This window comes from Aedes aegypti, chromosome 1, assembly GCF_002204515.2.
Source record: "Aedes aegypti strain LVP_AGWG chromosome 1, AaegL5.0 Primary Assembly, whole genome shotgun sequence".
Lineage (NCBI taxonomy): Eukaryota > Metazoa > Arthropoda > Insecta > Diptera > Culicidae > Aedes > Aedes aegypti.
In genome coordinates this window covers 88671657-88686250 of record NC_035107.1, presented here as the reverse complement: position 1 = coordinate 88686250, position 14594 = coordinate 88671657, and the positions used below count along the sequence as shown (strand labels likewise).

General features: G+C 36.5%; 1 protein-coding gene across 4 annotated transcripts in view; it reads right to left on the bottom strand.

Annotated features, from left to right (window-relative positions):
• The window catches only part of LOC5575004 (E3 ubiquitin-protein ligase Nedd-4), a 44363-nt gene extending 29769 nt beyond the window's left edge, over positions 1-14594 (bottom strand). The window contains exon 1 of one of the 4 annotated variants that reach the window (XM_021841841.1): positions 13730-14594. In XM_021841841.1, coding sequence (XP_021697533.1) covers positions 13730-13780 — 51 coding nt within the window. In that variant the 5' untranslated portion in view covers positions 13781-14594. The remainder of the gene's footprint in view (positions 1-13729) is intronic. The other 3 variants (XM_021841835.1, XM_021841846.1, XM_021841852.1) reach the window with 3 other exon arrangements.

Genomic DNA, 14594 nt, shown 5'->3' with positions numbered 1-14594 from the left:
ATGTTTCACAAGTATGATAAACCCACTTTAAAGTACATTGAAACTAAAAAATTGAAGAGCTATGAGAAAAAAATATGTGAACCCAGCATTTATCGTCATGTTTACATAAATTTTCTTGTTTTGCTTCCTTTAAACTGTCTTCAAAGTCTCATACCTATTGCTTATAATGCCTATTCAGTTTCCCCAAAGATAATTATAATTTAATTAATTAACTATACAAACTTGAAAAAAGGGAATGCAACTGCATTGGCATTGTCCAATCTAGTGAAAGCTTCAGCTTATATTGGCAGGACTTCATTTAAATTCGTCGAGTTTTCCTTCCATTGACGGTATTGTGTGGCAAAGAATGAAAATCTCTGTAATTATTAACGATATGTATAAAACTTGACATGATAAACATCTACAAACTACTTGGCCATGCTAAGAATGATTCAATGTTTTTGAATGTATTACAAAATGTTCGACTGTAATTGAATAAGAATCTCAAGAAGTTTGAAAAAAAAACTGTTTTCTAAGTAAAATTAAGGAATAATTCAGAACACATTTATTAGAGAAAATCAAAAATCACTATCATAAAATTTTCTTAAAATGCACTTTAAGATATGCTTACTCAAGTAACGGAAAAAGTTTTTGATTTCACTTGCGCCATTTTGAAATGTTACTCTTGGGAAAGTGGGTGAAAAAACTACAAAAACGCTCATATCTTTCCATATGAAAATTTTAGAGATATGGCGCCTTCAGAGAAACTGTGTATTTTGCTCATATCTAAAATTCTTCAGAACATAGTAGGCCTGAAAAATTGATATTTTCGTTAGTATTGAGGAAAAACCGATTTTTGACCATAAAGTTCTAAAGTGACCTATATTTCTAAAACTATCAGATATAGAAAAAAAGATTTTCTACAAAATTTTCATATTTTCTATAAACTTTAATATTGTAGAACATTTTGTTGCGCTACCTTTTGAAATAAAAAAGATTGAGTGCGAATTTCGAAAGCTATGAAATTTGGCGCTTAGGACACTTTTGCATATAACGCGCCTTGACCAGACAAACTAATGTTCAGAAGACACCGAAATCCCATCTCTTATATTTTGCAAGTTATTAATTTATTCCACTTAATTTCGTTCCGTGGACCAATGTGCAGTGAATTCGGCATCGCTCAAATGTTAATTTAGTGAACTCGTGCATTGGTCCATACAGTTTCTGCGACTTCGTTCACTCTTCTGGTACATGTATGTAAGAAAAGCTGAAATCATGTTAGAATTACTTGAGTCAATACGTGGGGGAGGGAGGGGATGAAAACATTAGCACCTCCCATTTTATAGAAGAAGATTTGCTTTGCAGGTACAGCACGAATACATATCAAATTGCATGAATTGATGACTAATTTATCGACTTTCGTATTTATGACCGCTCTCCTATGTAGGTGGAGCCATTGTGCACCAGTACTGTTGACATTTTTCTTTGTTTGCACGCGTTATTTTGGGCAGTAATCCTGTTAGGGGTGGTCCATTAATTACGTAAGGGATTATGGGGGGAGGGGGGGTTTGAGATTTTTTTTATACGCGCCATACAAATTATTTGTAATTTTAATACAAAAAATCTTACCATGGGGGGAGGGGGGTTCAAAAAACCGCCAAAATTGTCTTACGTAATTAATGGACCGCCCCTTACATGCTTCTGTGGAGCGTGCGATGGAATAAAGATCAATCGTGTCTGGTTCGCGTGTTGCGAGTGCGAATAGGTATTCGTTTTCAGTCCAGCATGGATTACGTACTGGTGAGCTCGTTTCATGCTTATGAAAACATAGTTTTATCGTTGCAACGTCACGTTAATGTAATTTTCAAACAAACTTTGCATTGCTCGTCACTATAAGTATCAGCATAAATCCTTTCTATAACCTCAATATTCACATGCATTTCTTTTTTTCTTATCGTTACTTGAAATGAAACGAATTATGAATGTCGAAACACTCTTTCAATCTTCTAACAATATCTTTTCATCGCAAGACAAAAATGCAAAACTAGTTTGAAGTAAGAGTCGTTTTTTCCTCCCTCGTACATGGATTGCATCAACGACCAAAGATGACTCCCAGATCTGTTTCCTCCCTCACTAATTAACACTAGACTGGCCCTTAAACAAAAAAGTAGTAAAATTCAAAGGGGCACCCCCTAGATATGTGCCTTAGGGTAAGAAAAAAGCTCTCTCAAAATTTCAACTCATTTGGTTGCTCCCCCAGCTGGCGCATTCAATTCAAAGTTTGTACGGAATATTCGTCTCAAATATATTGAAAATTGACCCTATGTCACTGTTTTGTCTCGTACACTAGCTAATCGCGTTCAATTCAGTCCAGAATGACAAATTCACTAGTTGATACGCTAGTGAACATAGTTGCCGAAGGTTGTATCTGGATTTAGGCTCATTTTCATTAAGCTTTCAGTTGTTGAAAGTTAGGCTTAGATCAGCACTCCCGTACAATCACACATGTGCATGCACCTCGTGCCGCAGCTCGCCCAGCGTCATAGGTGGCTATGATGCGCTTAGTGGCTACCACCCAGCTAAGTTGAAGGAATACTAAGCAATATTGCAAATCTACTTCAGATAGTTAAAACACCAACTTCATCAATTTTAATCATCATACAACCTTCTACAATATTGTTTGCTATAGTATCAAGTAGTATTTTTGACATTCTGGGTTCAATTGAACGCGATCAACAATTTCCCTGACTCAAACAGGAGATGATGTGCTGTTTCCTATATGTTGGAGCTGAAAATCCCATATTAACTTCAATTCAATTGCGCCAGCTCATGGAACGACCAAATGAGTTGAAACTTTCAGGAAGTCTTCCTCTAATCCTAAAAAATAATCCTGTCGGGTGCCCCGTGGAATTATATAACTTTATTTTTCTCCCATACTAAGGTGGGCCAGTCTAATTAACACCCTTCCCGTGATTATTGTGGAAAGGTCTTAAGTAGCAACAATTATTACATACTAACATTCCTTCCCCATCCCAACTGACTGTAAGGACTTGACCGGCACCGTTTTTTATCAGCTGATAAAATGTGCACTTCGAGAATAAGTGTTAAGGCTAAGTAGCCCATCATTTTTTTATACTTTTTCAGCAAGGTCAGTGCAATGGACCAATGCACGAGTTCATTATTTGACGTTTGAGCGGAGCCGTGTTATTCATGTCACCATGGCAACGAATGAATTCGGCACCGCTCAAACGTCAAAATAATGAACTCATGCAACGGTCCACTGATTTCCGTAAGATGCATTAGCAACAATCATCAACGACGCATACAAATTTCAATGACGGCCTACTTTGCCTTAAGTCCCATCCCTTATTCATTGCGCAGTGCAATTCTTATCAGTTCCGATCCGGAGTAGCAACCATTGACATATGCAGTCAGTCTAATCCATACCAACTAAAAGTGCCACAATGATGAAAAAGCGGTCAAATTCTAAGTGGAACACACCTTTGTGACCATTTTGCAGCATCCATCACCCATCGTGGAATATGACCTTGTACTGGCGTCGACGTGAAGACAAAAACGTAACGCTTCATGATTGTTTGCGCTCCGGATTATCGTAGTGATCCCATATTTTAGCGTGAGTCACAAAAATATGCACTAATTATTTCCAACGGAACAAATTGTCATGCAATGTGTCGAAATCTTAACGAAATATCGTTGTAATTTGACTCAAATCAGCAAAAGCCACACACTAAACTTATTTTACCGGAAATCGGTGAATTTCACCGTAATCTCAACAGCTGAACTGTTTGGTGAAATAAAACACCGTAACTTCGTCCGAATTTAACGGATTCCGGTGAATATTTACCGAATACTTAAAAATTTACCGTACTCCGTTAATTTATTTTTTGCAATTACATCGTAATAGGCTGTTTTTCATCACGCCAATCTGTCCTGGAACGTTCTACTTTCCTGCACTGAAGTATGCAGTTCGGGAATAGTCATTACGCAACTGAAACCAGTGCTGTAATGATTCATAACGCAACGCTTTCTCATTACGTAACTGTTTTGAGTTGCGTAATGAATCATTACACAACATTTTTTCAGAAATTGTAAAATAATTGTGAATGCATTCCGATATAATTTCTGATACCCTCAAGTGGTCTTCTTCGAAATTGCATAAAATGTTGTACGTAACTCGTTGCAGAACTCGATTTTTACAGCACTCGTCGTAATCATCCTACTCGGCAAGCCTCGTAGGATAAATTTACGAAACGTGCTGTAAAAATCATCATTCTGCAACTTGTTCCGTAAACTACTATTACCGATCCGTTCAGCTGTTGAGATTTCACAGGAATCCGTAAAATAATTTATGTGTTTATGCCTTTCTTTTATCTCATAGATTGTACTGTGCTTTTTCTATAATATTCTAATAGTTATATGGTAGGTTTTTTCAGTAAGTTTTGTTCAAAACACAATAGTGAGCGTCCCGAGTCCCAAAGGATTAGTTATTAATCGCCAAACCAAAGGATCTCTTCGAAAAGGAACTTTTCTCGTTTTCTTTGGGTAAAGAGTATTCATACATGCCATACGATATGCATATGCGACACAGAGCTCTCAGTTATTAGTTGTGGAAATAAGAAAACTAAGCTGAGAAACAGGTTCTGTCCCTGTTGGAACCTGACGTCAGGAAGAAGAAGAAGGTTTCGTACAGAAGGTATTTATACAGTGAAGTATGAGCTTTATCGCCTTTGGTGGCTCCCAATAGAAACCGAACTTATGTCTGCTGTTCTTTTTTGTGCTGAGATTGAAAGCCCAATTCTGTCATGTTTGGGTCTACTGTTAGGATAGCTGAGATCAAGTTTGAACAGCTTAAGTGGCACTAGTTCAAGAACCTTACTTTCGTAAGGGGACCTGCTATCTAGGAAGCCTTGTGGATCAGCCCATTTGTAAATCCAAAGTTGTGTGAAGGGGCAATAGAAGAGTAGCAGATCTGTTGGAGATTTCTTCTCACATTTTCTTCTTCTTCTTGGCATTACGTCCCCACGGGGACAGAGCCTGTTTCTCAGCTTAGTGTTCAAAAAGCACTTCCACAGTTAATAACTGAGAGCTTACATTGCCAATGTTGCCATTTCAAGCAAATTTCTATTACGGAAAGACCCTGGACCGACAAGGAATCGAATCCATATACCTTAAGCATGGCTTTGATTTGTAGCCACTAACTCTAACCACTCAGCTAAGGAAGGCCCGACCATCATAAAAATCTCCGTCCAAGACATCTGATTGCGCGACGGAGATTAAGAAGCACAAAACGGTATCAGCCTCCATTCATGCTTTCTCTGAATTGCTCGGTGAGTCATTGCCACAACGTATTCACTTGTGCAACCAGGTTTTCGTCGTCGTCGTCGTCGTCGTCGTAGCATTCGACGTATTTTTGTGCGAGAATTGGAACAGTAAGTGATAAGACTCCGGTTGACATATGTATTGCATGAGCGAGCAAACGAACGTCGTCGGCACGCTTTTCTGTCCGTAGGTCAATACGGTAGTACACTCAGCGAAATCAGAGTAGTGCCACCCTGTATTTCCAATGATACGTAACAAGGTTTCTAACGCGCCATACAAATTATCTTTAATTTTCAAACAAAAAATCATACTATGGGGGGAGGGAGGTTTCTAAAAACCGCCAAAATTGTCCTACGTAATAAACCGACAGCCCCCAAGCAACGATACACTTTACGACATCATTAATGCTTTATAGCATGACTTTAACTCAACAATGACCTAAGCATTTTGGTTGGATAAAGAGGTACACTATCATGCAAGATTGCATCTCTTATCAAATGCTTGGTTGTCAACAATAGTGCAAGTTGTCGTTTGGGCATTTACTGATCATTTAAAGAACACAAGAAAATCGAAATTTTAGGATTTGAATACAATTTCGATTTTTAAAGACGTGACACAACAGGGTAAAAGGGTAACAGGATATAAGGATACACAAAAAGACGTTGACCAAGTATCGATATCATCTGAAAGAGACGAGAAAAAAGAAGTCTGGATCGACCAACTACTTGTCCTTCAAAACGCTTCCATTGTGACGAAGGATTTGTAGTTTGCGTTGGTGGGATAAAGTCTAAACTAGCACAGCATGGGATAACACATTTGGTGAACTGGTGAAATTGGTATTGATTATTTCTAGGCTCGATTCAAACCCCAAGTAGGGTAGGTGTACCAGTTCTAGACATAATGGTTCCCTATTTCGCCATACGTGATAATTTGATTATCTTCAAATTTTTAACAGTTCAGTCGTCACGCTGTTGTATTTTGTACAACACTGTTGAAAAAACATCGCTTTCCATTCGCAACAGCAGCGTGGAGGTTCTGACGGTGGTGAACCGCACGACGACTGGAAGTTTAACCATTCTGTGTGTTTAAGTAGTTTGATATCAAATATAACTTGATGTTCAAACATTCAAAAATATTCCAAATGTGAAAGTTTTCTTGAGAACACATATGGCCAAATAGGGAACCACTATAGCCATAACTGGCACTCTTTCGCTATGTCGAATGTATTCATTAGATATCAAAAACACAACACAAACAGTAATGAGCTACTCAACGCTTCGTTTAAGAGGTGCTTTTATTTACCGATATCACAAGAGCGCCTACAGCATAGAGCACCAACGCATCCGATATCCAACGTCTCCATAGAATACAAAGCATTACAAATTGAGGCATAAACATACAAACTGATTATGGCGCGAAATATATACTACTGCAGATATGCTGACAATCATTATTGATTAGCTACCAATTATCTACAGTGAGACTATCCTATTCCGAATAGGATAATGTCTGTTTATTTCGTTCTTAAACGCTAACAGTTGGCGCCAGCGGCGAAAAGTACAGGCAACAACCTTTCGAACATTCAGTTTCTTTCACTGGCCGCCGAGCGACGACACTGTTGTTTGTATTCCACTCACTAATCGCGCTACGTTGGATTTTCAATTTTCTCAAACTTTCAACACAAAAGCATGGAAGGATAGTAATCGGAGAACTGTCAAAACGTATGGAAAATAATGAAAAACGTAAATTGCTTGCAATTAGGAAACTGGATCAAAAAAGTAGTGACTGGAAATCAAGTGTAAAGTGAATACATAACTTTTTATGTTTAGTTCATCTTCCGTAATGCTTTCTTTGCTTCAGGATTTTGTTTTTACTACCACTGAAAAAGAGCCATCTATTGCCTTTTCAGTTTTTAATATCGCCCTATTGTGCATCAACACACACTATACAGCAAAAATGAAGTTCCTAAGCATATATAGCTTCGTGGTTACTTGGAAGGGAGCTAAAATTCAAAGGGCTATGTTTTTTGTCAAGCATTTTCGGTGCAAATGTTAGGGTGTAACTCAAAATTTTGTAGAATGTTGGTACATTATTTTAAAGCAGTGATTCCCAAACTTTTTGTAGCTGCGACCCCTTCTAAAGTTCTACAAACGGTCCGCGAACCCCCGAAAAACGAATGAATGAAATGAAGAATTATGAAAATTTTAAAGATATTATTATGAACCAAAGATATTTTGGATATATCACCCAAAAGCCACGTCTTTATTTCAGCTCAGATAATGCAAGAATCCTACCAAACTAATCTGGATCAACTAAGTATCTTGAAAGGAGTCTACCAATATGAGTTCGGAAAAGATATCCTTTTACAAAAGCCGACTAAAATCAGGTTGTTGAGAATCCAGTGATTTGTCAACAGCGTTTTTTTTTCAGGAGTACGATGAAAATTTCTTTAAGATAAGGGTTGGATGGTTTTTTCAAGTTTATTTAAAGTTCCACCATATTGCACGTTCTAGTTCTAGTCGAGAAATTTTCTGAAGATAGTTCAGGTACCAAATCCACCTGCAAGCTATTTTGAATATGTTTAGAAACTTGTTTATTAGCTTATAACGAATTAACTTATTGCTTTTGGAAGAATTGTTTTCAAAAATCGTCAAGTTTCGTCAAGATATTCGTCAAGTTTCTTCGCGGAAATCTTCTGACGATCATTACACCAGGTATTAGTAGAAAATTTTATCATTGGTGATAGCTTCGAGAAGATTACGCCACTGGTTTGTGTGGAGATAGTGAACAATTTCGAACTTCTCCAATCTCGCCAATATTAGGTAGAAAATGTCAAAAAATATATTATGATCAATTTATAGATTTATTTTCAAGTTCACACTGGAAGAAATGTCCATGAGCCGGTGAGGTAAACATTTGGTGTGTATTCCTCAATAGACAATATGATATTACAAGTATGTCAGTAGTTGTGCAGATACAAAAACAAAATATGTTAAATTTTAAAATATTCTTCACGGCCCACTAGGGATCCGCGGACCACGGGTTGAGAAACCCTGTTTTAAAGTGATTTGATAAACACTAAACTATTCATCAAACGATGTATCATTGATAACTTTGATAATGCGAGACTCACAACATACTTAACAAATTAAATAAATTCTACGCACTCGCGATTCTGGTATAAAAATTATATGGCAGGATTTGCAGAAAAAAAACAAGAAACGTTTTGCACAATTAAGAAACAAAAATTTTGAAAATAAGATTTCTCTAAGCCCTTTCGGAAATTATCTAAAATTTTGAAAATACCTCAGAAGCCAATACCGGCATTGAAAGAAGAAAACAAATTTTTACTAACTAATTGCGAAAAAGCTGAAAAACTTACTAATTTCGGACTTACTAGTTCAATTAATAATCAGGTTACTCAGGGCTTCGAAAATATTCTGAATTTTTCGAAAATGCCTGGGAGACTGATTTGGAAGAAGTGAGAACTATTATTACAAAAATCAAAAATATGAAAGCTCCTGGCGATGATGGAATTTTCTTCATCCTCATCAAGAAACTTCCAGAAAGTAGCTTATCATTTTTAGTTGATATATTTAACAAATGTTTTCAATTAGCATATTTTCCTGATAAATGTGAAAATGCTAAGGTTGTTCCAATTTTAAAACCAGACAAAAATCCTGCAGAAGCTTCTAGCTATCGTCCAACCAGTTTGCTTTCCTCCATCAGTAAACTTTTTGAAAAGGTCATTTTGAACAGAATGATGGCCTACATCAACGAGAATTCATTTTTTGCCAATGAACAGTTCGAATTCCGCCATGGACATTCGACCACTCATCAACTTTAACAGGTCTTGCTCTTCTAGACATAGAAAAAGCATTCGACAGTGTTTGGCATGAGGGCTTTAAAAACTTTAATTTTCCAACATACATTGTTAGAATAATTCAAAGATATCTGTCAAATCGTACTTCAGGTTAATTATCAGAACTCCAGGTCTGAAAGACTTCCTATAAGAGCTGGTGTTCCTTAAGGCAGCATTTTGGGACCAATATTATACAATATTTCCTCAGGGATCTCAAAAATCCTTGTTTGCGGATGACACAGGCCTCTCCGCCAAAGGACGAAGTCTGCGTGTCATCTGTACTGCCCATAACTGCATATTTGTAACATTCGACAAAAGAAGGCATTGAGTAAATGGATCACCAAATTTGCATTTTATGGCAGTATGTGAGGAAACTAAAATTTCTAAAAATTACTAGGAACTCAAAAGTGCTTATTTGAGGCTGATATTTTGTACAACTCATATCGCATACTAGGTGAATTGTCAGATGATAATTCTGATAGAAATTTCATTACTATCACCTTACGAGGCTCATTTAAAATCTCAGTGTGACTGTTATGCGGTTATAATTATCAATGTGACAAAACAACTTGGTATTTTTTTTTCGAATTTTCTAGAACAATCTCACAGATTTCAGTAAGTTGATCGAAAGTATTTATCAATTGATGATCCATGGTATTAACTCAAATTTGTCAAAAATGTCGAATGTGACTGTTACGCAAAAAAGTTTGGATATTTTTTTTCATACTTGCAAAAATGGAAGATTTCTCCTAATGCTTCCAAAACTCAACTAATAATGTTCCCACATAAACCAAAAGCTCTTTATTTGAAACCTTCAAGTAGACATGCTTTCACGATGAGAGGAGTTCAATAAATTGCTCAGATGAAGTTAAGTATCTATTAAGGGCTCATGCTAGATAAGAATTTAACTTGAAAATCACATTGAGGGCTTTCAAGCCAAATGTAATAAAAATGTAAAATGTCTCTATCCCCTTATTAATAGAAAATCAAAACTTTGTCTTAAGAACAAGCATTTGATATTCAAACAAATTTTCAGGCCAGCCATGTTGTATGCTGTACCAATATGGACTAGCTGTTGTGATACCAGGAAGAAAGCTCTGCAGAGAATTCAAAATAAAATTTTAAAAATGTTGGTATAGTACCAATGAGTTACATGGAATATCCAATGTTGAAACATTGGAAACAATGGTCAAATAAAATAATTAATAATTTCAGACAAAAATCGTTGCAATCATCTATTGCCACGATTAATGAGTAATATATTAAGGTTAAGTTTGGTTAAGTAAATTGAAAACATTTTTTTTTCTCTTATAAGCAGGTGAAATCTGTTGGAGATCAGGTACAGCACACAAAAAAGAGGTTAAAAATTGTAGAGGTAGTATTTTAAGTAAATGAATTGTAGATATCTTTACCCAGACATGGAATAAAAGAGAGGTGCTGACGTGATAGCAATATCAGTCAGTAGCTTGCGGTTTGGACGAATAGACTTGTTTGTTTTTGTAGTCGTTTTATTTCAACAAAATCAACTCACCTGTAAAAAATCTGAACTGCTACGGCAAATGAAATGTAATATGTTGTAATCAAATGGTTGTTGATAAAATGGATATCTTTTTAAAGATATGTTTTTCCAAAAAGATTATATGCTGAGAATGTTCGAGGGATCTTTTCTTTAAATTGAGTAGGCTTATAAAATTTTCAAAACGTAGACATATTTTTTTATTTATTTTGTTTCTCACGAAAAAGAAAAATAATCATACAAATTTACTAGTATAAAATAAATTTACTTACGTGGAATACGAATAACTGAAAAAATCTATCAAATTTGCTTTATTTTCACGTTTTTGAAAATTTCCCGGGATCCCGGTTATTTCCGGATAATGATCCACTTATAAAATTCTTCAGGATCCTGGACTGACATTATTCATGATTTATCAAAAAGAGGTCACTTTAGACCAGTTAGGAACTTTCTGGTCACTTTGGCTGCCTTTCGGTAGTCTTGCGGACACTTGGGGAAGTAGCTATTTATGGACTGGTTATGAAGCAGGGCTTGCGGCATATCAATCTTCAAGATTTTACGAATTAAGTAGGTTGAAGACTATATCAATTGATTTTGGCCACATCGACCACGTTCCGGAAGTCTTCCGGGCACCTGGATCCCTCAGGAAAGTGGCCATCCCGAATAAAAACATACCATTCAGTGAATGGAATAAACCATTAATGTAAAATATAACGTATTGTATACTGCGTATTGTAATTGAATGTCGAAGCAACATTATTCTTGTTTGAATATACAATTCAAAAACAATATAATATATTGTAACAGAACACTATTGTTTTTTTATTGGTTTTATACCTTACAATGTTGGTCAAATTCCTGTTTGCGCGTAAAACAACTGTTGTGTTTGTTGTGTTTCTGTGTAGCTTGGCTGAAAGAAGTAAACAACACAAGTTCAGAAAGCAAGAAATGTTGGGTGAAAAATATTCAAAATGTAAAAATAGTAGTTTTGTAGAAGTCACTTGACATTAGCTGTGACGATGAATGCAACCATGATAAATATCTTTACTTTTATAAGAGTTAATATTCTTTTGCTACTGTTGGCACAAATATCCGGTAAGTTGGGGAACAATCCATACAAAATACAAATTCTATACTTTCCACCTCTTTCCACCACCAATTGAAATGCAGTTCGTTGATTTGTTATTGTATTGTACAACAATACACACATTGCTACGAAAGATATTAGACATGAACAATATATCGTATTGTATTTTCAAAATGTATGTCTGGACAAATATCTATATTTGTATTGTTACGATACTTAACAACCCATACATTATATTGGAAAAATCTCACATACCATACAGTGAACTGTTCAAAACAGTATATTGTACTGTAATTGTATGGTCATTTTACAAAATACTGCATTGTATTTCCAATGTTTTGCATGGTACTGTCACAATACGTTATATTGTTTTTGTATTGTATTTTTTATCCGGAATGTATGGACCGGTTATAAAGCAGGGCATGCAACATATCAATCTTCAAGATTTTACGAATCAAGTATTTAGGCGACTATTTAAATCAGTTTTGGTCACATCGGCCACGTTCCGGAAGTCTTCCGGGCACGTGTTCCCTTCAGAAAAGTGACCATATATGGCAGAGCTTGCGACACATCAATTCGCATTTAACTTCAAATAATGGGTGTTTTTCACTCTTGGTCTCTAGTATGAAAATTGGTAATAAAACCCCATTGTTTGCAAGAACGACGCTGTAGGTTGATACCACTTAAATTTTTAATTTTGTTGAAATATCTGTGTTTCTTGGAGAAAACACGGAGATCGCTGCAGCGGGCAATAAACTTGGATGATAATACTCATTGAAATTCAAACATCTTCATTGAGATAAGTGATATATGCGATCAAACTACTAGAAAGTTTATTTTCATATTAGGTACTAATTTGTCGAAGAAAGAATATTCGACCATTATATTGATGAGAACTTTCACTTCAAAATATTAGTTTAACGATTTTGTTGGCAAACAATCCTTTATCCTGTACGACATACCTATTATTGCTATCAATTAGGATACTTCATTATGAGGTTAAAGAACCCTTTTTATGTCATTGAAAAATACCCTTTTTAGACAACTCCGTGCTGACTTTAAAAATGGGTACTAGAAATCCATCCAATGCGTGCTTTCATCTTAACGTGTAGTGAAAATCCAAGAGAAGAATTTTTTATACAAACGTGCAAATTTTGTTGTCGTGCATGATAAGTCAAATCTTGCGTTTAGTATTTAGTATAAGGGCGTAACTGCAGTGATCGATTTATCTTCATCGGTTTTCTCTTAAGCTAACTACTTTACTAGGCAAATGATTATTACTGTTATTTTTGACTCAATAGAGAATACTCATCGTCCTTCATTATCCTGCATCGTAAAATGTTGCAAAAATCGTTTTATTTTCGCGTTCTAATCCTCAGAGAGAGCCGATGATGTGAAACCACACACTCCGAAAAAATCATGTGATTTTACGTCTTTTGGATGCACATAAAAGAAGCGAGCCAAATGATGTTAATTTGTGTCACATTTTAAATACGATGGGGTCTGATTCGGGAAATGTAAATCAGTGTCATCGTTTTCATGTCCTTCATCATGTAAAATTACATTTTTCGTTCAATACATCTTTCAGAACACATTTTTACGTCGTTTCATCACTTACATCATGTGTCATTCAGTCATAATGTGAATTACGTCCGCAGTAATTTTCATTATTTTTAAGAGTGCAGATACCCCTGTATGATACTGAACGCGAGAAATAGTTTTATGTTGCACATCAGGAAAACAGGCTGTTGCTATTTTGATTTCGCTGAGTGTATCTCTTATCTTCGGAACCATCCAAAAGAGCCTAAATTCAGCGCTGGTGCCTGTTACCATTATCAGTTGATTCGAGATAGGATGAGCACAATTGTTGCAAGGTGTGTACAGAGATTAGATGTTTTCCAATAATAAATACATGCGGAAACCCACAAAATCCTTCTCCACTTACATTCAGTTCATCAGCTCCGGGTAGATATCCATATTCTGCGTGACTCGCCATAGCCGTATTGCGGTCGTGTGTCGATGCAATAGGTATTTGCAGTATTCCAAACAGGTCTTCGGACACCAACCAATCAATATTTAACAACTATGCAACAATAACAAAAACAACTTCCTTCCTTGTAAGCTGGCCTTCCCAGGCGCAATCACACTCTTCTAGATTCCCCTATGCTGCGTATCTTAGAGATATCTTTCTTCGCCACTTCAGCATAGATCTTTAACGCAAAGACTCCATTCCACAATACACACTACTCGCTTCTTCAGCAGCCCCAGACACTATCTTCAAGCACCCAACGAACCGAGGGCAAAAACCACGCAAAAATTTAGCACCTTCCGTTTTAATTTCTCTGCCGATTATTTTTTCCGTCGTGACGAGTCAAGCAGAAGAAAAATTCCCCAGCAGGTCATTCTCTATATATCTTCCCCGTCCTACGGCATTCTACGCGAAGGTGGCCTTTTTCACACCCCTAATTTCCTTCTTGCCAACACTCTTCCTGAACAACACCCCTCGAACACGCAACCGAATACCTCTATTGCACCGTAATCCCGTTCCAAGATGTTCCACCAAAGTCCAGAATCCCAAATTTTCCTCTAATTTAATAATAACACCGCATCGCGACTTGTGTAGCAGCAGCAGGAGCAGCAGAGTACCCACTACAGCAGTGTGTGCAAACGATAGATACTTCTCTTCCTCTGGCAGCAGCTCCGTTAAGCTGACTGACAGTGAGCACTGACTGACTGATGATGAGCTATCCGCCAGGCTTGCACGCACACCATTCTCGCAATGTGTTGTTCTTTCAGCATATGGATATAAA